Here is a 26,451-nt window from a genome sequence, read left to right on the forward strand (position 1 = left end):
TATCTGCCTATATTAAACTGACATTACTGTCGAAGAAAAGACATTTTAATATTCATATTAATCGATGAAATAGAAATAGACATATTTGCAATTCGCTTACGTTTTTTTTTTGTATACAGCTCTTATACAGATTTATATGTTTCCATGATAACAGACAACAAACAAGTTCTGTGTCGTCTGATCCTGCAGTGTTAATAGGAATTAGGAAACAGCATAAGAGCTGCATACATAAATGACAATGGGTTGTAACGAAGACAATTTGCAATGTTGTATATAAGGCAATGAAGCATGTATATAACTGAGGTGTCATTGTAATGGCGTCACATTCACAAGGGTCTAGGATGCTGAGATATTGGGAACTGTTTGACAGGGTCCTAAAATAAATAGCATCTTAGAATAGGGTTACAATCGCAGCCATTCAGGCATGCTGTTACCTGTAGTTCATCTGAAGCCTCCTATACATCAAAGCAAAAGAGAACTTACCATAAAGTGACCGATTTCCATCATAAACGACAAGCATTGACCTAAAGCTCAGTAATCCCAGCCGCAACGCACCCATGTAACCTTCTCCAAATTGTACAAAGCGATTGTCACTGCTGTATTTATACTGGGTCACCCATATTATTGCCCAACACGATTTCTCTGCCCACCGGCATTGACTGCTCCATAACAAAGGCGCCATAGAGCGACGACCGAAACCCCCAACACTCATAGAACAATTATATCACAGTCATCTTGGCGATGCCAGTCACATGACCTGACCAAAACCAACAGGTTCCATCAAAAGGCGCTATTGTGTGCCCAATTTGGCTGCTCCTAGTAAGTACCCAGGTGTACAAATTTCCCTGTGTGTAGACGACAAGCACAAGGCTGCACAAATATTTTATACAATAACTATTTTCAAGCACCGCCGTACAAAGATGACCTGGATTGTGGCGGACAATGGCTTATTATATAAGGCAGAGGACAATCAGGTGACACCTTACATAAAAAGTTTAATAAAGTTCACGCTGTATAGTTTACACCTCCTCAGGTGTAGGGTGAATTGTCGCAATGTCTTATGATTAATTGGCGTGAAGCCCCTCCCCTTTATGTCGTTCCGAGCCAAGGCGTATACAGGGGTGAACCTGAGGCGGAAGACAGAAAGCCGCAACCCCCCCCCCCCCCTGGGAGGAGGGGGCGGAGCGAAAGGGGGGCGTGTCAGAGCAGTGTTAGCAGGCAGGGAGAGGACCTGCTCTCTGCCTGAGCGTGAGGGGAGGCCGGTGGAGCAGCGCTGCGTCCACAGGACCTCCCCAATCCACCGCTCGCTTCCCTTGCCGGGCTGCCAAGACGGTGACGCTAAGCCAGTCCAGAACAGCTTGTCGCTTCAGGTCGCCTCATGGGAGGTGCGGTGCTGGGTGTATGGTACAATGACATCAAAGAATTTCACTTACTATCGACTGACATAACGTTCCTTGTGAGGTGCTAGAGGGGAACATACAGGAGGTTGAGCAACAAGTTAGGGTCACTGTTGTCGTAGTCAGAAGTCTATGGTGGTATGCAGTACGAGTCAGGAGACTTGTCACTTATTCAGTTGACATCGGAGGACCACACCTTAAGAAATTCATTATAAACTACCCATTTCATCACTGTTTGCTTCCATTGGGAGAAGCTCTGGACAGAATCAGTCTCCTTCCCCCTCTGACAGTTCATACGATAGTCCTTCTCTTACAGAAGGAGTCTTCTTTATTATACTGCCCCCTACTGCACAGTCTCTTCATCCTGACAAGCAGGGCAGAAAGCTATTTCGATTGGCTGCCCTGCGGTGAATGGAGGATCACTATGTCGAGTAACTGAGCATGTGCTCCACAGAACTCAGCTCAGTAGATGGACGCGCACAGTGCTATACATTCTGAACACCAGGTGGTGCCAAACTATGTATGTAAATGTCACTGGAGTGTTTTTTTCTGATCTATACAATGAATATGATATTTATTGGTAGGACAAGTCCTTTATAGAGATCTCTAATATTGGTTGCTGTGACTTCTTCATCCCTTAGGCTCCGTTCTCACGGACTAACTCGCCGCTCATTTAGACACGTAAACATGTGTCAGAGCGCGGTGCTTCAAAACAGATCCCATTGATTTCAATGGGTGCCGGCTTACGAGCACTATACATTGAAATCAATGGGTTACAAAGCCTCCCATTGATTGATGTGAAGCACGCATAAGCCGGCACCCATTGAAATCAATGGGATCTGTTTTGCGTTACTCCATGAGAGCGGAGCCTTATTGTATAGTATGCTTGGTATTACAGCTCAGCCTCATTCATTCCAAAGGGACTGAACTGCAACACATTCATATAACTAATGGACATGTCACTGGCCTGAGAAGAGGAATTCAATATTACCGGACAACCCCTTTAAGGGACCCCTCAAAATTAGGAGTTCCATTAACTATTAAGCTAACAACGTCACACTGTTCCTAGCCTAAGATAAACAATGTATTTTCTTTAATTGCAAAATAGCACCACCATTGTCAATTGGCAGTGCCTGGTATTGCAGTTCAGCCCCATTTAACCAAATGTTGCAGACATTCTAGGAGTTTTGGTGCCACCCCATAGTCATACTTATGCTGCATATATTACTTGATACATATATACAAAAGAAGGATAACAATATGAGCATGAAAAATAGATTTTATTAAATTCAGACGTATATCAAATGTTCCAGTAAAAACTCTTAATAAAAAGTAATATGCCCGCCTGCTTTTAAAATAGTAGCCCCTTATTACGCTGGTGGATAGAGGGTCTCCCGTCTGTCTGGAAGGTTTGTGGATTGCTTGCAGTAGACATGGATGGTTCCTTTTGTTCACTTCCCAAAAGTAATATATTATAACAGCATTTGTCCACCAGGGGGAGTATTTACTTGGTAGATGATGCAGCCGCAATGCCCAGGTCTTCAGCACCCACAATCTCTGCGTTCAAGCATAGCATACTAGGAGTAAATCCTTGCTCTCATAGCACTGTTGAATTAAACTGGGATAACAAACACACAAGGATTCATTATTTTCTCATATCAATTCAAGTACTGTATAAAATACTGCAATTTTTATGTTGGCCACTAGAGGTCAGCACAATAAGGAAAAGCACCACATTCCTTTACAGCTTACTGCAAAGTGTGAAGCTTGAACACTGACACATAGCGGATATCTTAGACCGAAGCGTTAGTCTATCCGTTCAATTTCTTTCAAACTGTGAGAAATTATCCAATTTCATTTAATGTGAGGTTAAAAAACTAAATTTTTTTTGGTCATTAAAGGGAGGGGGCTTATTCGTTTAGAAACCAAATTAAATGACCCTTTAAGATGAAAAATATATTGAAACACTTACACTTCCTTCATCTGTAGGTGGCTTTTTACTATGAACCTTCGAAATATAAGTGACAGCGTCATGGATGGACGAGAATAGCTGGCGCTTGGTGATTGTTTTACTGAAGAAATTCCCACATTCCAGCTGGTCTAGAACATTCTCTGAAAAAAAATAAAAAATTTTAGGATGTTACTCATCAGGCTAATACCCATAGGTGTCAGGACAATATTAGATTAGGGCTCTTTGGTTCTGTGCCATCTCTTTTAAGCCTATGGAGCACCAGGGTGCATGGTGGGGGCAACACATCCAGTTTCTGACATCGGGCATTTCCATGCAGGGCGGCTTTAACATTCACTCTCGATTGCCGGCCAAATGGGAACGCAACCTTAATGTGATGGGGCTGTGGTGTGGATCTCCACCTCATCATTACAAAAAACGAGAGCCCCCTACACATCCCCATCTGGGTGCTTCCTATTCCCCACACTATATAGGCAGACAGGATCACTTACCATGGCATCCAACAAGATAGACGGACACATCAATTTCTTGAAAATCCCGAAATATCTAAAAAATAAAAAGATTAAAAAAACACTAATTTAGAAGTCCAGGGCTTTTGTAAAAATACTAGTAATGGTTACACCATAAGGGAGCTTTCACACGGAGTTTACGGTGCGCTCATTCAGACACGTAAACACGTGTCAGGGCTCATTCACATCTGCGCCCGGTCTTCGTTCATGCAGGTTTCCGTTTCCTGCACAAAACAGAGGCAGGAGAGGCATGCAGAAGACGGAAAGCTGAGAACGGAGATTGAACACTAGTGTGAACCTAGCGTCAAAGTGACCACTGTAAAACACAATCCCATAGACATCAATGTGTGCCGGTCTTATGTGCGCTATACATTGAAATCAATGGGCTTAAAAGCCTCCCCCCCACTCTACCTAAGGCTAAGTTCACAATTGTGCGCGGGTCTCCGTCAGTCAGATCCTCTGTACACATAGAAAGCGAGGCAATCTAGTATAGGACCCATGTTGAATGGGTTAAACTCTATCAAAGAGGCCAAGGAATAAATCCTCACCTATTTTTGGACTCCTGTTCGTTTGTTGTATTATCTACATGTGATCACATGATCAGACATATCACTTGGAACTTGCACCTACCGACCGGGTCAGGTCTTTTTTTTGGTGCTGCTTTGTACATCTATCTATCTATCTATCTATCTATCTATCTATCTATCTATCTATCTATCTATCTATCTATCTATCTATCCATCCATCTTGTATATATGAAGATCAGTAGATCAGGACATTTACACTTCATACAGGACTTACAGTTTTCAGGATCTTAATGCTGACGGTATCCACAAAGCTGACGGTGCTCAGGTCCAGGATGAGCGAGTGGAAGGGACACTCGCTGGACTCCATATTGTACATTGTGGGCTCTTCTATGTTCTCATAAACCGCATCTCCTTCCGTCTCTGGTTCCTTCACCTCAGGGATCTGCGGACAGATGAACTCAAGCTCATTTACCTAAAGAAAAAAAAAATAATCAGATGAAGTTAGGAAAGAAAAACCAAGGAAATGATAAGAAATACGATGTCCAGTCAGAGAGCGCCCCCTATACATTGAGCTTCTCCTCACACACACCTTAGATATCTCACTTACTTTTCGGTTTGTTTCCTCAGAATTCTTCTTTGTCTTTAACCCTTTCTTTGCCTCTTTCTCGGCCTTTTCCTGCAGTTGCTTCTTCTTTTTAGCTTCTTTCTTCTTCACTTCAATAAGTTTATCCACATCCACGCCGCACTGTAAGGAGAAGAAGAGCTTTTACTTTGCTGCCTCCGGCACATGAGAGTGGAGATATGGGGCACATTTTGGGATCTCTGCACCTACCATCCTTTTTACAGCATTGGCATATAATTCGGCATTAGCAAAGTACAGCGTGCAGGAGGACCTGAAGATCTTCACTCCGGGGAACTCAACGGCCTGCAAGACAAATATCAAGAAGACTAAATAGACGTCCAGTATATGCAACAGCAGCGTAACCAGGGTGGGCTAGGGGGGAGCGAGACCGGGGGCACAAACTTTTACTTTATCCTAGAGCTTTGTCCCAGCTGAAGGAACGTATAGGTATAATGTGGATCTCCAAAGCCCCAATTGCAAAATCTGTAATAGCCCACCCCCCAATAAACCATGTGCCTTATAGAATACGGATGTAGTCTTTGGACCCTCTAAGTCTTAAGGGTTTACCTCTGTACCCCCCATAGCTACACCCCTGCCCTCACCCAATACGACTGAGCCAATCTAGGACATAACTGTGCTATATGCATTAGAACACTGGTCTATATCCCCACCTGCTGGGCACAGCTGGTATTGCATTAGTTCTAATATTTGTATAAATGTATCCAATGTTGATTCCAATGAATAATCTCTATCAATAAGAGACCACAAGTTTAGAAAATAAGACCATATTAAAAAGACGTTCTTAACCCATTAATAGGGTCGTTCCGTCTTATAGTGATGGCAAAGGAGCTCTTAGGAGCAATGACAACACTTTTCTTGCTCCAAAGAGCTCATTTGCATATTCCAAAAACAGCAACATCTCAGTAGGTGACCTTAACCTATCTGCGGGCTGGGGTGACACATTAATCCTAAATTTTGGGTAGAGTTACCCTTTAAATCACTTACCTGCTCACACTGGGACACATCTCTGTAGATATCGGTGCTGGAAACTTGTCCAAGAATTGAGTAGTGAGGCCTGCGAGGGAACAGATCGCCCATGTTATACTTATACATCACCCCACACATTACTATTGGTAGAATTACTGACATATCATCATGTGAGGTTTTACATAGGACTGCAGCTCTGCGATACCACATGACAACATGATGTAATACAGACTCGGCTCTGCTGCATCTGCGGTTATATCTGCGCATGTTCTTGAATAAACTGTACTTACCACTGTGTCCTGAAGATGACGGTCAAGAGGGAGAACCCTACGGAGACAGCCAGGCCCAGGTCCAAGTTCAGGAGTATCGTAGCTATAAAGGTGACTATCCAAACTAACTGTAAGATAAGGACACACCAGAGTAAAGGAACGGACAGCGACATGATGGAAGATGGTGGAATAGTCCTTTACAAGATGAACGTTTGTTCTCTGTTATCAGCCATACTAATTTGTAGTGCAGCATAAAAGAAAATATTAGGCTTAGTGGACAGAGTGAAAATTGCACAACATAGTACTTTTTTTACTACAATAGAACATTTCATAGAGACACATTCCCTTTAAGGGGTTGAGTGACAGATGTTCACAAAACTCCCTGCCCATATGATGTGATATATATATTATATATACACACACACAGAGATGTGTCCCAGTATATATATATATATATATATATATGTATAGATGTGACAAATATTGGCCGTTCCTCCTCTAATGCACCTCCTTACATTTTAGCATTAGTCGCCCTTTATTGGTCACACATAATGAATATCTCTTACTAGATCAATTTTGTTTGACCTCCATAGCGCTGGAATATCCTTGAATTGCTTGAAGATTCCCTTTAAATTCACCACAACCACTGACGCCAGTATAGCCTGGGTGAGTAGAAAATACAAAAGAAAGAAAATTTAAGCCAAAAATTGAGGAGTGTCTATTGACGTGGCTTCGGGATGTAAAGTAGATTGAAACCGTTCACTGACAGCAAGCAGAGATCTTGAAAACTGTGCAAACGTAATGGATACACCCCATTATAGTAACTCAGCAGCCTCTACCCATACAAGTGTCAGTTTATACTGTAGTTTTGGCATTCTATTCATGTAACAGGAAACCAGGGGTTAACAGAATAAAAATAGAAGTTTCAAAAACTTTCCTCTAAAAATCTATTCAGTATTTACAAAATAGTGCGACGACTCAGTCTTCTTACAGGAACTAAAGTCACACAATATCCGCTATTGTATACAAAGCCTCAGGCGCTGCCTCATGTAGGATAAACTGACCCAACCTGTGAGAGAACACTGCCCGGCGGGACACACATACACTTTTCTGATAAACTCACCGTGATGAAACTGAACTCACTTTTGGCAGGGACTCAAACAGCTCGCCAGCCTTAAGGATGATGACAAGAATAACCGCGGCCGATACAGCACCGGCTACCTGAACACAGAGGAGATAGTGACAGATGAGCAATCAGATCCAAGAGGGCGCTATACTATGTTCCATGTAATACTGCGTCTGTATATGTGGGAAGGTACAAAACTTAAAGGGGCTCTCCATCTAGATTTATTTTTTTGATATATGACTATAATACTGCCCCCTATGTACAAGAATATAACTACTATAATACTACTCCTATGTACAAGAATATAACAACTATAATACTGCTCCTATGTACAAGAATATATCTACTATAATACTGCTCCTATGTACAAGAATATAACTACTATAATACTACTCCTATGTACAAGAATATAACTACTATAATACTGCTCCTATGTACAAGAATATAACAACTATAATACTACCTCCTATGTACAAGAATATAACTACTATAATACTTCTCCTATGTACAAGAATATAACAACTATAATACTGCTCCTATGTACAAGAATATAACTACTATAATACTACTCCTATGTACAAGAATATAACAACTATAATACTACTCCTATGTACAAGAATATAACTACTATAATACTGCTCCTATGTACAAGAATATAACTACTATAATACTACTCCTATGTACAAGAATATAACAACTATAATACTACTCCTATGTACAAGAATATAACTACTATAATACTACTCCTATGTACAAGAATATAACAACTATAATACTACTCCTATGTACAAGAATATAACTACTATAATACTGCTCCTATGTACAAGAATATAACTACTATAATACTACTCCTATATACAAGAATATAACTACTATAATACTGCTCCTATGTACAAGAATATAACTGCTATAATACTGCTCCTATGTACAAGAATATAACTACTATAATACTACTCCTATGTGCAAGAATATAACTACTATAATACTGCTCCTATGTACAAGAATATAACTACTATAATACTACTCCTATGTACAAGAATATAACTACTATAATACTGCTCCTATATACAAGAATATAACTACTATAATACTGCCCCCCCATGTACAAGAATATAACTACTATAATACTGCTCCTATGTACAAGAATATAACTACTATAATACTACTCCTATATACAAGAATATAACTACTATAATACTACTCCTATGTACAAGAATATAACTACTATAATACTACTCCTATGTACAAGAATATAACTACTATAATACTACCTCCTATGTACAAGAATATAACTACTATAATACTGCTCCTATGTACAAGAATATAACTACTATAATACTGCTCCTATGTACAAGAATATAACTACTATAATACTACTCCTATATACAAGAATATAACTACTATAATACTACTCCTATGTACAAGAATATAACTACTATAATACTACCTCCTATGTACAAGAATATAACTACTATAATACTACCCCTATGTACAAGAATATAACTACTATAATACTACCTCCTATGTACAAGAATATAACTACTATAATACTACCCCTATGTACAAGAATATAACTACTATAATACTACTCCTATGTACAAGAATATAACTACCATAATACTGCTCATATGTACAAGAATATAACTACTATAATACTACCCCTATGTACAAGAATATAACTACCATAATACTGCTCATATGTACAAGAATATAACTACTATAATACTACTCCTATATACAAGAATATAACTACTATAATACTACTCCTATGTACAAGAATATACCTACTATAATACTACTCCTATGTACAAGAATATAACTACTATAATACTACTCCTATGTACAAGAATATAACTACCATAATACTGCTCATATGTACAAGAATATAACTACTATAATACTACCCCTATGTACAAGAATATAACTACCATAATACTGCTCATATGTACAAGAATATAACTACTATAATACTACTCCTATATACAAGAATATAACTACTATAATACTACTCCTATGTACAAGAATATAACTACTATAATACTACTCCTATATACAAGAATATAACTACTATAATACTACTCCTATGTACAAGAATATACCTACTATAATACTACTCCTATGTACAAGAATATAACTACTATAATACTACTCCTATATACAAGAATATAACTACTATAATACTACTCCTATATACAAGAATATACCTACTATAATACTACTCCTATGTACAAGAATATAACTACTATAATACTACTCCTATGTACAAGAATATAACTACCATAATACTGCTCATATGTACAAGAATATAACTACTATAATACTACCCCTATGTACAAGAATATAACTACCATAATACTGCTCATATGTACAAGAATATAACTACTATAATACTACTCCTATATACAAGAATATAACTACTATAATACTACTCCTATGTACAAGAATATACCTACTATAATACTGCTCCTATATACAAGAATATAACTACTATAATACTGCTCCTATGTACAAGAATATAACTACTATAATACTACTCCTATGTACAAGAATATAACTACTATAATACTACCACCTATGTACAAGAATATAACTACTATAATACTGCTCCTATGTACAAGAATATAACTACTATAATACTACTCCTATATACAAGAATATAACTACTATAATACTACTCCTATATACAAGAATATAACTACTATAATACTACCTCCTATGTACAAGAATATAACTACTATAATACTACTCCTATGTACAAGACTATAACTACTATAATACTGCCTTTAAGTACAAAATATAACAACAACAAAAATTCCATCTATGGACCAGAAAATAACTACAATATAATACATTATAGCTTCACCTGACTGTTTCCTCCTGTGCTTTCTTGCACCAGGCTCCGGGACATGGCTGTTCCAATAGTAAAACACTGAAAAAAGCTTCCAACAGAATTGCTCAGTCCCAGGGCTATGAGCTCCTGCCATATAAATATGATACATATAGCATTAAAAAAAAAACAAAAAAACAAAACTATCATCTGTATATAACATAGTTTGGTATAGTTACAGTATGTGTATGCGCTGTGCACAGAAACTAAGCTCAGAACGGACTCCACTTCCCATATATATTGTTAAAGAAAAATGCTTCTTTCTCCTCTTGCTCTTCACTCATCATGGTTTCTGAATACTCGGTATCTATAGTCTGGAGTCCAATCACAGTTGACAGCTGCAGCCTGCTGAAGTCTATGGTGAGGAGGAGGATGAGCAGACAGAGAACAGAGAGGTAAGGAACTTTTGCTGCAGCTTCAAGTGTCAGTTTTATCTCCTCACAGAGCTGAGTTATCAGGTATTGTGAAGAGCTAAAACACTCCCTGAATGCTGCAGCCATACTGCTTCACCTTCCCCTGTCCAAAGACTTTAACAGTTTGCAGCATTAAGTTGTGTGTTGATTCCAAAATGCAAATTTCAGCAGTGTTTAGAAACAGAGATAGGTGCAGGGGAAGGGAAATAACAGGAGAAAGAAGCATTTTTATAAAATACCTCATCTGCAATATTGAGGTTTAAAATTTATTTGCACTGTTTTATCAGGGGTGTAATTTGAGGGGTGCAGAAGGTAGTAGTCACTGCCCCTCCCCTACCTCAGAGAGAGATAGGATTTACTCAAAGGGGTAGAAAGGAGACTGTCAGCGTGGAATGTCAAACTCCTCATCATCCAACTATGCCAAATAATAAGGCCACACCCACTGCAAGTGCAAGTAAGGACGCCGACACCTCCTGAATACAGAGACTGTCCCAGATAGTCAAAGGGTCAAGAATGTTCAACGCGTTTCCCTTAATTATTAAACTTATGCTCGATTCACACCGGCCTTCGGATTTCTGTTCATGGGGTTCACTTACTTCCCATGATTTTCTTTCTAATTGAGTCCTCACCTGGTTACTGTCCACATTGTAGCCATGTTTAACGGCAAACATCTTAACCAAGGAGATGGTGAAAGCGTAGACAACCACGGCGATGGCGAACGCATTGCCGACCACACTGGCAAACAGATCAGTCCTCGGTACAATAGGAGCTTTGAGCCTGCAAATAGGAACATGAAGACTGATAACACAGAAGAACAGGCTATACTGTACTAAATAGTGTAGAACCTAAAATGTACACCCCCCCACACACCCACCCCGTAACAAATCAGCGACATATACAGAGAAGTGCTGACCTGGACTAATGTGAATACAGCACTTTGATTGTAATAACAAGTTCCTATCTAGCTCCAGCATATGACCAGGCCTGTGTTTCTGATCCTATCTCTCTGCTCACAACTCCCTCGCCATAGACTTCTATAGATGTGTAATCTCAGTCATGTGACCTGCAGCATCTCTCAAGATGAATGTAGCAGAATTATCAGAGTCAATGTCAGATAAGAGGGGGAAAAAAGCATTTTATTCTGATCAGATATATTACAAAGTTTCTTATAAATCTCGTGTACTATTGATTTAGCTGAAGAATATTAGTTCTGTCTCCAGCCACCACTAGGGGGCACTCACTGAAAATGAAATTATGTTACACAGACACCGTATAAATCTGTATATAGTGAGCTCCCCCTAGTGATGACTGCAGGTAAAAGGTATAACATCATCAAGCAGGAAAAGCAGCACAGTGATGGCCACTATGGATAAAGTGAATGAACTAGAGCTGCAATACCACATACAACCTGTGAATAGGTGTGGCGCTGTTTTATATATATATATATGAAAAAAGTAAAGCAGCCTTGTTTTCTTACTTACCCAGTTGGGATGTTTCCTACAATATCCACACCATATAGTTTGTTCAGATTTACACCATATGATATCCCAGTGGCAACAATTAACTGAAAACAGAGACAATACCCATTACAGGCTGACTGCCGAAGCGACTAGGATGTCTGTGTAATGCATGCTGCTCTGGGTGTGAATGGAGTGTAATATAGTATGTAGATAGCTAGATAAGGGATGGATCCATAGATAGATAGGAGAGGGAGAGATAGGAGAGGGAGAGAGATATAGATAGATATTATATACTCACTGTGAACAGCTCTATAGGTATCGGTATAGGTATCTTTGAGTTGTATTTCTCATTCAGATATTTCACAGTGAACATGACAGTGATGGCGATGACTCCTATGAGCAGGGAAGCAATGTTGGTTTGTGGGATTTTGGAACACAGTTTGAGGAAGGTCTATGGGGGAGAAAGGAATAATTACCAAAGTTTATAGAAATAAGTCTCCATCACTTCTCAATTTACACCGCAGATTTCTTTTATATGTCATCCAGTTTGCTGCTACTATAAGCGGCAGAATTTACAAGTGCACATTCTATATGTCCTGTATGTACTTCACATTAGCTGTAGAGTTACCCCTATGTACTTACATAAATCAGAGATAGAGGATGGCTCCCCTGACTTATCGCCACACCCAGGATACTTTTGACTTGAGACAAAGTAACGTGAATGGCTGCTGCACTGGTGTAACCACGAATCAGGGGCTCAGACAGGTAGGTGACAACAAAGCCAAACTGCACCAATCCCAACAAGATCTGCAAAGAATGAGACATTTTATTTAAACAGTATAGTAGTTACAGTATACTCTAGTGAATATGGGGGAGTATTAGAACGGTTATATTTTTGTTACATGGGGCAGTATTATAGTAGTTATATTCTTGTACATAGAAGTAGTATTATAGTAGTTATATTCTTGTACATAGGAGGTAGTATCATAGTAGTTATATTCTTGTACATAGGAGGCAGTATTATAGTAGTTATATTCTTGTACATAGGGGGCAGTATTATAGTAGTTATATTCCTGTACATAGGAGCAGTATTATAGTAGTTATATTCTTGTACATAGGAGCAGTATTATAGTAGTTATATTCTTGTACATAGGAGGTAGTATTATAGTAGTTATATTCTTGTACATAGGAGCAGTATTATAGTAGTTATATTCTTGTACATAGGAGGTAGTATTATAGTAGTTATATTCTTGTACATAGGAGGTAGTATTATAGTAGTTATATTCTTGTACATAGGAGTAGTATTATAGTAGTTATATTCTTGTACATAGGAGCAGTATTATAGTAGTTATATTCTTGTACATAGGAGGTAGTATTATAGTAGTTATATTCTTGTACATAGGAGGTAGTATTATAGTAGTTATATTCTTGTACATAGGAGGTAGTATTATAGTAGTTATATTCTTGTACATAGGAGGTAGTATTATAGTAGTTATATTCTTGTACATAGGAGGTAGTATTATAGTAGTTATATTCTTGTACATAGGAGCAGTATTATAGTAGTTATATTCTTGTACATAGGAGGTAGTATTATAGTAGTTATATTCTTGTACATAGGAGTAGTATTATAGTAGTTATATTCTTGTACATAGGAGGTAGTATTATAGTAGTTATATTCTTGTACATAGGAGTAGTATTATAGTAGTTATATTCTTGTACATAGGAGGTAGTATTATAGTAGTTATATTCTTGTACATAGGAGTAGTATTATAGTAGTTATATTCTTGTACATAGGAGGCAGTATTATAGTAGTTATATTCTTGTACATAGGGGGCAGTATTATAGCAGTTATATTCTTGTACATAGGAGTAGTATTATAGTAGTTATATTCTTGTACATAGGAGCAGTATTATAGTAGTTATATTCTTGTACATAGGAGTAGTATTATAGTAGTTATATTCTTGTACATAGGAGGTAGTATTATAGTAGTTATATTCTTGTACATAGGAGTAGTATTATAGTAGTTATATTCTTGTACATAGGAGGTAGTATTATAGTAGTTATATTCTTGTACATAGGAGTAGTATTATAGTAGTTATATTCTTGTACATAGGAGGTAGTATTATAGTAGTTATATTCTTGTACATAGGAGTAGTATTATAGTAGTTATATTCTTGTACATAGGGGGCAGTATTATAGCAGTTATATTCTTGTACATAGGAGTAGTATTATAGTAGTTATATTCTTGTACATAGGAGCAGTATTATAGTAGTTATATTCTTGTACATAGGAGTAGTATTATAGTAGTTATATTCTTGTACATAGGAGTAGTATTATAGTAGTTATATTCTTGTACATAGGAGTAGTATTATAGTAGTTATATTCTTGTACATAGGAGTAGTATTATAGTAGTTATATTCTTGTACATAGGAGGCAGTATTATAGCAGTTATATTCTTGTACATAGGGGGCAGTATTATAGCAGTTATATTCTTGTACATAGGAGTAGTATTATAGTAGTTATATTCTTGTACATAGGAGCAGTATTATAGTAGTTATATTCTTGTACATAGGAGTAGTATTATAGTAGTTATATTCTTGTACATAGGAGGTAGTATTATAGTAGTTATATTCTTGTACATAGGAGGTAGTATTATAGTAGTTATATTCTTGTACATAGGAGGTAGTATTATAGTAGTTATATTCTTGTACATAGGAGGTAGTATTATAGTAGTTATATTCTTGTACATAGGAGGTAGTATTATAGTAGTTATATTCTTGTACATAGGAGGTAGTATTATAGTAGTTATATTCTTGTACATAGGGGGCAGTATTATAGCAGTTATATTCTTGTACATAGGAGTAGTATTATAGTAGTTATATTCTTGTACATAGGAGTAGTATTATAGTAGATATATTCTTGTACATAGGAGTAGTATTATAGTAGTTATATTCTTGTACATAGGAGCAGTATTATAGTAGTTATATTCTTGTACATAGGAGCAGTATTATAGTAGTTATATTCTGGATGGTTATTGTTGGTGGGGTAACAGGGAAGACACCAGGTCTTGGGGTGCTGTAATCTTGGTCCTGATCTACTACAAACCTTACCTGAAAGATGCCGACCAATAACGTTAGGGCTGAGGCCACTTGTACTCTCGCTGCATCTCTGGCTTCAGTGTCAATATTTGAATCATTCTGTGATGTCATAAAATCTTCAGATGGTACTAAGGACTCAGTCACACTTCCCACCATCACAGAGATCACGGCAAATGTTCCTATTACAGAGCAGGAGATGTTCATGTTATAATACATTTTCATATTTCACTTACAGTCATTTTATGTATAGGATTTAATACACTGAAAGCCCAAAACACACAAACGTTGCAGCCAACATACAAACACACGTGTTACTTTAAATACATTTACCTGGAGAGATGTGTCGTGATGTTCCGAATATGGTGTAGAGGACAATAGGATAAAATGATGAGTATAAGCCAAATACTGGGGGAACACCGGCCAAAAGGGCATAAGCCAAACCTAAAGAGATACAAATGTAACAAGCACATCAACAACAACTAAGAGAATCTCCAGCAAAGTGGACGACCAGCCCAAATACTAACCTCTCCCCTTTCCTTTACTGCACTTATAGGAGGGTCTGGTTTGGTTGGAGGGGGTTTATTTTATAGACTGAACTACCAAAATGGCTGCTTGAATGTGATTGGTTGACATAGGAAACCATTCCGCCATCGCTCTGCGTTGCTTTTTAATACACAAGTGCATGATCAGGTTTTACCTTGTGGGAGCTGAATGATGCCGACACTGAGCCCCGAGATGACGTCCCCGAGGAGCCATTCCTTCACCGGATAACGCGGCAACCAACTAAGGATCGGGATGAATTTCAGAAGAAGCGATTTTGCAATTTCCCCAGAACATCTGCAATATAAAGAAAGTGAATGTGACAACTCTAGGTTATCATCAGGTTCTAGTTGTGTAATTAATATGCATATCTATAATTAGCATGGAATTCTCATCAGCAGACAGACACCCATGGATAACAGGGATTATGTGACACCCTACAAGTCCTTAAAGGGTTTCTACCAAAATTGAAAGGAATAACCCATAGGTGTCTGCACATTGGGGGTCTGACCTCTGGAGCGCAGGGTCCCGTGTCACGCGGTTTAATAAAGCATGTATACTGACTGTAGCCTTAATATTGGATTCTCTCCAAGCAATGCGTGTTCGTTCTTGACTCACCTAAACTTATTCCTCACGCTGCTGAATAGACGTGCCCTGGAATCTCGAGACCTTGGAGCGATTTCTTCTAGTTCAGCCTCGGTATAGATTGGATTCTTACTTAGACTGTCAGGGCTGGGAGGATCAGCCATCTCTTAGTACAAGTTACTATAAAAATCGGAAAAGCAAAACCTCATTAAACAGGGATCACATGAGTAAGGAATCCGACTACACGGGGTTTGTTTGTAGTCTGTAAGCATGGAGATACAATGCTCTGCATGGGAGCTGGAGAACTGAAAGACACATGAATGGGAGTGAACACACATGTATGCAAGAACACATGAATGAAAAATAGTTATACATGTCTATTTAGGTTTTTACTGCAGATTTCACCCTCATACATGGATAATAGCTATGGAAAACCCGCAACAGAAATTACACAATGTATTCTACATAAAAGACCCCGCACAATGTGGTGCAATTTTTGCAGCTGTGGAGCCTTTTGCAGATTTTCTGCTGCGGAAAGAGTGCACAGTGTGTTACATGTAAACAATCTCAATACCAGTGGGAATCCCAGAGGTGGTAGCACATAGTAGCAGTAAGCCATGACAATATGACATGAATATACATAGTGTCATACAATGGCGGTACAGTATATCAGTACATAGCAGGTCATAGGTGACATATTACAGATCCAGCCAGGTGTATTAAGCCTAGTCATTCAGATATGACATCCTATGGATTACAACGAAGAATTGTGAAGATAATCTTGTTTCCCTTAGTCCTAACAGCGGCACAAGACCCCATAGTGTGCCGCTGGTAGGACGACAGGGAAGCATCATTACAGTCCTACCTATGTCAACAGCAGAAATCTGCGCTTTCCAAGGCTCCCAGGGCTCATATAAAGGAGCTGTGCATTGTAGGCCTCTGTTTGCTCCTATGTACAGGGACTTTGATCTGTCGCTGATCGCTCTGGTCTAATGGTTAATGCATAAAATCCAAGTAGATATGAGCGGGCAGCCGGCCTTAAGGAGCACTCAGCACTTACCCTTTATCCTCTTACTTAACGAGACCTGGAAACGACTTAAGGGTGTGGAACCAGGTAATTATATAATAAAATATGTAGACTTGCAAATTTCTGAGGTGCAAAGAATACAAATAATACAACATCTGAGAATCGCCAGTGAGAAGAAATGAAGCTGAAGGCTAAGGAAACTGCATTATACAAGCAGCCTGGGCCCTAGGACTTGTTTACATGTGGCCCTTTAAGTGCCCTGGTGCAGAAGCTTAGCTTGGAACCTCCACCCCGTTCACAAACCTTAGTAGATCCCATCCATCCATTTTGTAGCTTTTACATATCAATTTCTTTCTCCATCTTTCACTGCCATGAAGATTTGTTCACAACATGTCTGTGTACACAAGCTTCCCATCATTCCTGCCGCCTGTCAGTGCACCCTACATAGCGTCGTCCATAAAATCCCTCCTTGACTATAGGTTACTGACTAACTGATATTTTTGCCATTAACAGGTTATTTTTATCCTTTCTGACAGTGGCAGGCTGTGCATCATAAACCTTCTCCCCCCAGGTTAGCAGACGGCAGGGGAGGTACATTTATGATGCACAGACTGCTGGCCATCAAAGGAAGGAAAGAAGGTTATCCAGCCCCAGTGTGTTGCAGGAGACCTGTGGGCCCCCCTGGTTTCTGGGCCTGGTCCCTGCAACCTCTATAGTTACACAACTGGCTACAGGTGACTTTGGCCATGACTCCCGTTACTGTCGCTCTGTTACTCATTCTCTAAATAAGAAGAGTCATATTGCAACACTGAGGATGCTACAACGTTTGCAACTAAAAGTCACACATGCAGCACCCAAAGCGGGGGTCACAATGCGAATCCATTCACAGGGCGACGAGACAATTATTGGGCAGAATTCACAGCTAAAGTCATTCTGTAACTGTAGCCGAAAAGAAGATTTGCTTCTACTGGCAATTGCATAACTAACAATTCCCTGCTATACTTACATTCAGTTTTCCACTACACAACCAAGAGTGAACCCTGTGATAAAGGAGAAGTCTGCAGCCTGTGGCTCTAAAGCTCGTATTCTGCACAAATCCCTGGCAAGGCATGCTGGGAGCTGTAGTTGTGCAACAGGAGGGCCACAGAACCTGAAACACAAGTTTCCATGAAGTGTCGCTCCAGTGCCCTATACCTAGAGATTGGAAGGGTGTATGTGTGAATAGGACGCCTGTTGTGCATTGGGAAATGATTTATTACATTATATGGCGGATTCCCCGGGTGCAGTGTAACACCTCGCACCGTCCACGTGTCTTACATGCAGGATATTATATGGTTTTATATACGGATTTTCTGAGGATTTGATGTGATTTTTATAAAATGTTGAAATCCACATGAAGTCACAACATCAAAATCAGCAACCGAGACATGGAGAATATTCTGTAGTGTACAACTATGTTATGTGTGAATCTGCCCTAATGTGATAAATCAGAAAGAGAGGCGCAAGTAACCCGGGAGGGAATGCCATTAATATGTTAGAGAACTGCAACATGAGCAGAACTGTAACCATACAGGGTGAGAGGTCATACATGTGCGACCAAGCCTGAAGAGGCCCCGGGTCATGTAAGGGAACACCAACACTTATTGTCTGCACTGTACTGTGACATCACTGTATGTATTATCCCTGTACTGTGACATCACTGTGTGTATTATCCTGTACTGTGACATCACTGTGTGTATTATCCCTGTACTGTGACATCACTGTGTGTATTATCCCTGTACTGTGACATCACTGTGTGTATTATCCTGTACTGTGACATCACTGTGTGTATTATCCTGTACTGTGACATCACTGTGTGTATTATCCTGTACTGTGACATCACTGTGTGTATTATCCCTGTACTGTGACATCACTGTGTGTATTATCCTGTACTGTGACATCACTGTGTGTATTATCTCTGTACTGTGACATCACTGTGTGTATTATCCTGTACTGTGACATCACTGTGTGTATTATCCTGTACTGTGACATCACTGTGTGTATTATCCCTGTACTGTGACATCACTGTGTGTATTATCCTGTACTGTGACATCACTGTGTGTATTATCCTGTACTGTGACATCACTGTGTGTATTATCCCTGTACTGTGACATCACTGTGTGTATTATCCTGTACTGTGACATCACTGTGTGTATTATCCTGTACTGTGACATCACTGTGTGTATTATCCTGTACTGTGACATCACTGTGTGTATTATCTCTGTACTGTGACATCACTGTGTGTATTATCCTGTACTGTGACATCACTGTGTGTATGATCTCTGTACTGTGACATCACTGTGTGTATTATCTCTGTACTGTGACATCACTGTGTGTATTATCTCTGTACTGTGACATCACTGTGTGTATTATCTCTGTACTGTGACATCACTGTGTGTATTATCCTGTACTGTGACATCACTGTGTGTATTATCCCTGTACTGTGACATCACTGTGTGTATTATCCTGTACTGTGACATCACTGTGTGTATTATCCTGTACTGTGACATCACTGTGTGTATTATCTCTGTACTGTGACATCACTGTGTGTATTATCCTGTACTGTGACATCACTGTGTGTATTATCCCTGTACTGTGACATCACTGTGTGTATTATCTCTGTACTGTGACATCACTGTGTGTATTATCTCTGTACTGTGACATCACTGTGTGTATTATCTCTGTACTGTGACATCACTGTGTGTATTATCCTGTACTGTGACATCACTGTGTGTATTATCTCTGTACTGTGACATCACTGTGTATTATCCAGTACTGTGACATCACTGTGTGTATTATCTCTGTACTGTGACATCACTGTGTGTATTATCCTGTACTGTGACATCACTGTGTGTATTATCCTGTACTGTGACATCACTGTGTGTATTATCCTGTACTGTGACATCACTGTGTGTATTATCCTGTACTGTGACATCACTGTGTGTATTATCCTGTACTGTGACATCACTGTGTGTATTATCCTGTACTGTGACATCACTGTGTGTATTATCCTGTACTGTGACATCACTGTGTGTATTATCCTGTACTGTGACATCACTGTGTGTATTATCTCTGTACTGTGACATCACTGTGTGTATTATCCTGTACTGTGACATCACTGTGTGTATTATCCTGTACTGTGACATCACTGTGTGTATTATCCTGTACGGTGACATCACTGTGTGTATTATCTCTGTACTGTGACATCACTGTGTGTATTATCCTGTACTGTGACATCACTGTGTGTATGATCTCTGTACTGTGACATCACTGTGTGTATTATCCTGTACTGTGACATCACTGTGTGTATGATCTCTGTACTGTGACATCACTGTGTGTATTATCTCTGTACTGTGACATCACTGTGTGTATTATCTCTGTACTGTGACATCACTGTGTGTATTATCCTGTACTGTGACATCACTGTGTGTATTATCCTGTACTGTGACATCACTGTGTGTATTATCTCTGTACTGTGACATCACTGTGTGTATTATCTCTGTACTGTGACATCACTGTGTGTATTATCTCTGTACTGTGACATCACTGTGTGTATTATCCTGTACTGTGACATCACTGTGTGTATTATCCCTGTACTGTGACATCACTGTGTGTATTATCCTGTACTGTGACATCACTGTGTGTATTATCCTGTACTGTGACATCACTGTGTGTATTATCCTGTACTGTGACATCACTGTGTGTATTATCCTGTACTGTGACATCACTGTGTGTATTATCCCTGTACTGTGACATCACTGTGTGTATTATCCTGTACTGTGACATCACTGTGTGTATTATCCTGTACTGTGACATCACTGTGTGTATTATCCTGTACTGTGACATCACTGTGTGTATTATCTCTGTACTGTGACATCACTGTGTGTATTATCCTGTACTGTGACATCACTGTGTGTATTATCTCTGTACTGTGACATCACTGTGTGTATTATCCCTGTACTGTGACATCACTGTGTGTATTATCTCTGTACTGTGACATCACTGTGTGTATTATCCTGTACTGTGACATCACTGTGTGTATTATCTCTGTACTGTGACATCACTGTGTGTATTATCCTGTACTGTGACATCACTGTGTGTATTATCCTGTACTGTGACATCACTGTGTGTATTATCCCTGTACTGTGACATCACTGTGTGTATTATCTCTGTACTGTGACATCACTGTGTGTATTATCCCTGTACTGTGACATCACTGTGTGTATTATCTCTGTACTGTGACATCACTGTGTGTATTATCCTGTACTGTGACATCACTGTGTGTATTATCCTGTACTGTGACATCACTGTGTGTATTATCCTGTACTGTGACATCACTGTGTGTATTATCTCTGTACTGTGACATCACTGTGTGTATTATCTCTGTACTGTGACATCACTGTGTGTATTATCTCTGTACTGTGACATCACTGTGTGTATTATCTCTGTACTGTGACATCACTGTGTGTATTATCCTGTACTGTGACATCACTGTGTGTATTATCCCTGTACTGTGACATCACTGTGTGTATTATCCTGTACTGTGACATCACTGTGTGTATTATCCTGTACTGTGACATCACTGTGTGTATTATCCTGTACTGTGACATCACTGTGTGTATTATCCTGTACTGTGACATCACTGTGTGTATTATCTCTGTACTGTGACATCACTGTGTGTATTATCCTGTACTGTGACATCACTGTGTGTATTATCCTGTACTGTGACATCACTGTGTATTATCTCTGTACTGTGACATCACTGTGTGTATTATCTCTGTACTGTGACATCACTTTGTTCCCTGACCACACAGTAAAACACGATAAGGGCTCGTTCACATCTGCGCCCGGTCTCCGTTCTGCAGGTTTCCGTTTCCTGCACGAAACTGAGCAGGAGACGAAAAGCTGCAGGACTCTTTCATTTGAATGGGTTTGAAAGATATTTGGCTGTGAGCGCCGGTGAGTGTTTTATGCTCTCCGCCGCGATATAGTATTTTTTAAACCGGACACAGAGTCGGACATGCAGTACTCTGTGTCTAATTTAAAAAAATGGTTTCGCGGCAGAGAGCAATAAAACGCTCACCGGCGCTCACGGCCAGACCCGGTCTGACAGGTTTCCGTCTTGTGCATGCAGAAGACGGAAATCACAGAACGGAGTCCGGGCGCTAGTGTGAACCCAGCGTAATATGTAACTGGAGCGCAAAGATTCAATGATAACAGGTGAAGGGGAACAGAAGTCACACTCAGTCTATATCTTGGCTACGGTATTCTCTCCAAATACAATGCAGATTATTATTATTATTATTATTATTATTATTTATTTTAAATCTGATTTTTATTAAGAGGAAAAGAAGGTTTTACAATAAATGCAGAAGGGAAACAAAAGGAACCAATACAACACTGGGTAAAGATGGGGGGAGCGTAGAAACAGCGTCCCTCTCTTCAAATCAAAGTCATGAACAAAACATATATGAAATACACAGTTACATGTTAACACAGATGTAGAAGAGAAAGTGAGTGAAGTTAAAGACGGGGGAGGGAGACGGGAGAGGGAGCAAGTAAAAGAGGGGGAAGGGAGAGGGAGCAAGTAAAAGAGGGGGAAGGGAGAACACAAATACAAAAATTCACAACTAGAACAAGAAGAAGAATATACCTGGGTAAATTTCAGAGCTGCGTAAATCAGAGGCAAAATGTGTCAAGTCACCGCAGGGCAAGCAGGTAATAGCTATCAGGCACACCAAAGAGAGAAACATAATAGCAGCCAACACTAGTGGGCAGTCAGAGAGCCGAAGTGGGGAGGGTTTGGGGCTGAGAGAGGGAGGGAGGCTTCCTAGACTCCATAGGAGAGGACCAGAGAGACCACTTAGAGCGAAAACTAAAGATAGTGTGGTTCTTACTGGCCAGCCTACGCTCTAGGGTGAAGGCTACGCCAACATGGTGGATGAGTTCACTAATGGTCAGGCAAAGTGCAGACTTCCATTGACGGGCAATCATAGATCGGGCTGCCAGCACTGCCCAACACTACCTGCGTGCCCGAAGGAAAAAGGCCAGGGTCTAGAAAACAAAGAGCTAGGCCAGGGGAAGGATGTATGACAAGGCCAGCAATGGAGGACATGAAGCGAAACACCGCCACTCAAAACGCTAAAATCGGAGGACAGTCCCACCATAAATGCATAAACGAACCCACGCCACCGCATCCTCTCCAGCACAGCCTCAAAAAGGAAGGGTCTACATGCGTCAGTTGACTAGGAGTCCTGTACCAGCGTAACATTATCTTTAGGGCCGTCTCCCAATGTAGCGCCCCCCCTGGACAAACCCACTAGCCTCATACCATTCTGTCAAGGAGATGGGTCTGGCAAGATCCGCCAGATACATATTAGGTATCCCCCGATTAGGAGATACCTAACATGGATGTGTTTCACAGTATTTAACTACTTTTATATGTGTTCTAGGGAAAGGGGGGTGATTTGAATTTTTAATACTTTTTACATTTTTTTATATTTTTTTTTTAACTTTTTTTTAATTTTTTATTTTTTTTTGCATTTATTAGACCCCCTAGGGGTGCTGAGTCCCAGGGGGTCTGATCACTAATGCAATGCATTACAATGCTAATACATTGTAATGCATTGTAAAATACCAACACTTCTATTTCAGGCTATGTAGCATAATGTAATGTAATGTAAGTAATGTAATGACAAGCTGTGGAGCCTTCACAAGGCTTCCAGCTGTCATAGTAACGTGACGCCGGCCTCGGAGCTTACTCCGGGTGCTGGCGATCACAAAGAAAATGGCGGTGCCCATGCGCGGCCGGGAAAATGGTGCCTCCGGCGCCTCTGACTGCGGCGCCAGAGGAGTTAATGCCTCCGATAGGTCCGGCCCATGGCCTAGACACAACGTTGAAGCGGACCCTAGATTTCTTACCCTCTCATATAAAATTAGAGAGAACACGCTGGGGCTTACACAAGTACGAATCAGGGAGGGGATAGCAACTGTGTAAAACCAATACAGAATCAAGGGCAAAGCCATCATTTTAAAGATAGAAATTCTGCTCGCCCAGGACAACATAGGCTTAGAAATAGCCGTTAGGAGGTTGGTTAGGAGATACCTTGGTCAGAAGAGGGATATAATTAGCAGAAAACAGATCAGAACTCGGGGCCGTCAAAGAGATGCCAACGTAAATGATACTGGAGTCATTCCATTGATAAGGAAATCTAAGGCTAAGATCATCCTACAGAGAAGGCGCGATAATTATGGGCAGAATTTGGGATTTGGAAGGATTAACCCTATAGTAGGAGACCCTACCAAAGTTCTCAAGAGCGGCAGTAGCCGCCTTTAGGGAGGAGCTAGGGGAAGACAGGACCAAAATGACGTCGTCGGCATACAGACCAATTTTGTGTTGCTGACGGCCCACAACAATACCTTCAATATCAACATCTGCTCGAATGGACTCCATCACCAAGCCAAACATAATGGGGGACAGGGGGCAGCCCTGACGGGTCCCATTTCAGATCTTATTATTATTATTAGCATGGAATATACCAGTGAACCTTTCCTATGATGTGCTATTATTCTGTATTTATATGGTCAGATACCTGGGATTAGTCGCCTCTCTGTGGCTTCCTCTATAATCCTCCTCCAGCCGGTGCTCGGCCTCAGGATTTCCTTACCTGTCATTATTACAGATTCTTCTCGTTCCAGATTCCTCACATCTTCGCCATCGTCAGCCCCGTAGAATCAGAAAGCGTCTTCCATCCATTGTTATGCCTGAGGAATGAGAGGCCGCGAGCCTGCCTGTAGTCATGGGGCAGAACATCTTCACCCTCCTCTGCGGGTTTAACCCATTAGCAGCTATTACAGCTTAGTGAGGACGGGCAGGTGGTAAGACTGTGCGGCCTCGCTTAATAATGCTGCAAAACCTAATATTTCTGCATGTATTTTCAGCCACAGTTGGGGGCTTTTATATTCTTTCACCCGAAATCTCTTGGACATGAATTATGTCTATTGCAGATAATAGTTTTATATACTTTATTTCACAGCCTTTTATATCCTAACCCAAGTGCGATATCTGCAGACGTGTGACCAACTGCAGGATTAACAACAGATCTTAGGAATAGGCTAGAGGGGGCCCGGCCGACTACAAAGGATGGGAAGGGAGACGGGGATTGACAGAATCCTCTACTGATTCTGAGAACGAAGGGACCCAGCACTGCAATTCCCATCACAGCAGGAGGATGGTGGGGGCGCTGCTATCCCTTTCATTATCAGGATTTAGGGGGTTCCAGAGATCGCACCTCACAGATACCCCAATATTGGAAATCGCCCTTTAATTTATTTTGGTTCTTGTTGCTTAAGGATCAATATTTCCTGCATTTGTTATGTGGGCCGTTCCTTTGTTTCAGACAGAAGTAGGTCAGATATTTCGGGCATGTTTTGTGTTGTTTTTACTACTTTGCTTTGGTCAAAATAAATAAACCTGAGATGTAAAAATATTATTTTATTTCCAGGTGTTGAATAAAACAGACCTGTCGGAGCCGCCTGGTGCAGGAAATATTTGGGAAACAAGTCTCTATAGCCTGAAGGGGTTATCCAGGGACTTTAAATTGACTTACCTGTTCTGGGCATTTGTGGCTGATGGGTCTGGGGGCTCTGGGCTGGAATCAACCCCTGCCCCCCCGGTCACAGTAACTCTAAGGGTACCAGGCATTACCAAACTGGTTGGTATGTACAGCTGATAAGGCCTGGAGAATCTGGAAAACACCCAAACCACAGGGCCAGTGAGCCGGGGAGTGCCCGAACAATAACGCACATGGGCAACTGCTCTGAGACAAGTGGACTTGTCATATTACCCGATATTGCAAGAGAATGACACACACTGCACGCCTTAAGGATTTTTAGGGCAAAGCCATGTCCCCCATGTCAATGACCATACTCTGATACATATTGACTGACACATAAAGTGCTCAAGTTTAATATAAAGTGAGATTTGCCTGTTCTTC

The 26,451-nt window shown here is 40.1% G+C and overlaps 1 protein-coding gene across 1 annotated transcript; it reads right to left on the bottom strand.

Annotated features, from left to right (window-relative positions):
• Positions 1-2,709: 2,709 nt before the first annotated feature.
• Positions 2,710-17,455, bottom strand: LOC142217944 (solute carrier family 26 member 6-like). Its single transcript, XM_075286284.1, has 20 exons — positions 17,255-17,455; positions 16,423-16,569; positions 15,962-16,101; positions 15,595-15,705; positions 15,277-15,443; positions 12,809-12,973; positions 12,465-12,617; positions 12,188-12,270; positions 11,336-11,483; positions 10,270-10,383; positions 7,424-7,501; positions 6,847-6,942; positions 6,302-6,408; positions 6,030-6,099; positions 5,235-5,327; positions 5,010-5,147; positions 4,677-4,874; positions 3,858-3,912; positions 3,370-3,509; positions 2,710-3,015 (listed from the first exon to the last, which is right to left on the bottom strand). Exons 2-20 carry the CDS (start codon positions 16,551-16,553, stop codon positions 2,995-2,997), a joined length of 2,208 nt encoding a protein of 735 aa, XP_075142385.1. The 5' UTR covers positions 16,554-16,569; positions 17,255-17,455; the 3' UTR covers positions 2,710-2,994.
• Between the last annotated feature and the right edge of the window lie 8,996 nt (positions 17,456-26,451).

The sequence above is a fragment of the Leptodactylus fuscus genome, chromosome 9 (assembly GCF_031893055.1).
Source record: "Leptodactylus fuscus isolate aLepFus1 chromosome 9, aLepFus1.hap2, whole genome shotgun sequence".
Classification (NCBI taxonomy): Eukaryota; Metazoa; Chordata; class Amphibia; order Anura; family Leptodactylidae; genus Leptodactylus; species Leptodactylus fuscus.

What these genes read in the sequence shown, in the direction of transcription:
- LOC142217944 (XM_075286284.1), bottom strand. Translation starts at nt 16,553, where the DNA reads ATGGCTGATCCTCCCAGCCCTGACAGTCTAAGTAAGAATCCAATCTAT. An exon ending in AGCGTGAGGAATAAGTTTAG is followed by an intron (nt 16,102 to 16,422) that starts GTGAGTCAAGAA and finishes TTTATATTGCAG; the next exon opens with ATGTTCTGGGGAAATTGCAA. An exon ending in ACAATGTGGACAGTAACCAG is followed by an intron (nt 10,384 to 11,335) that starts GTGAGGACTCAA and finishes TTTATATGGCAG; the next exon opens with GAGCTCATAGCCCTGGGACT.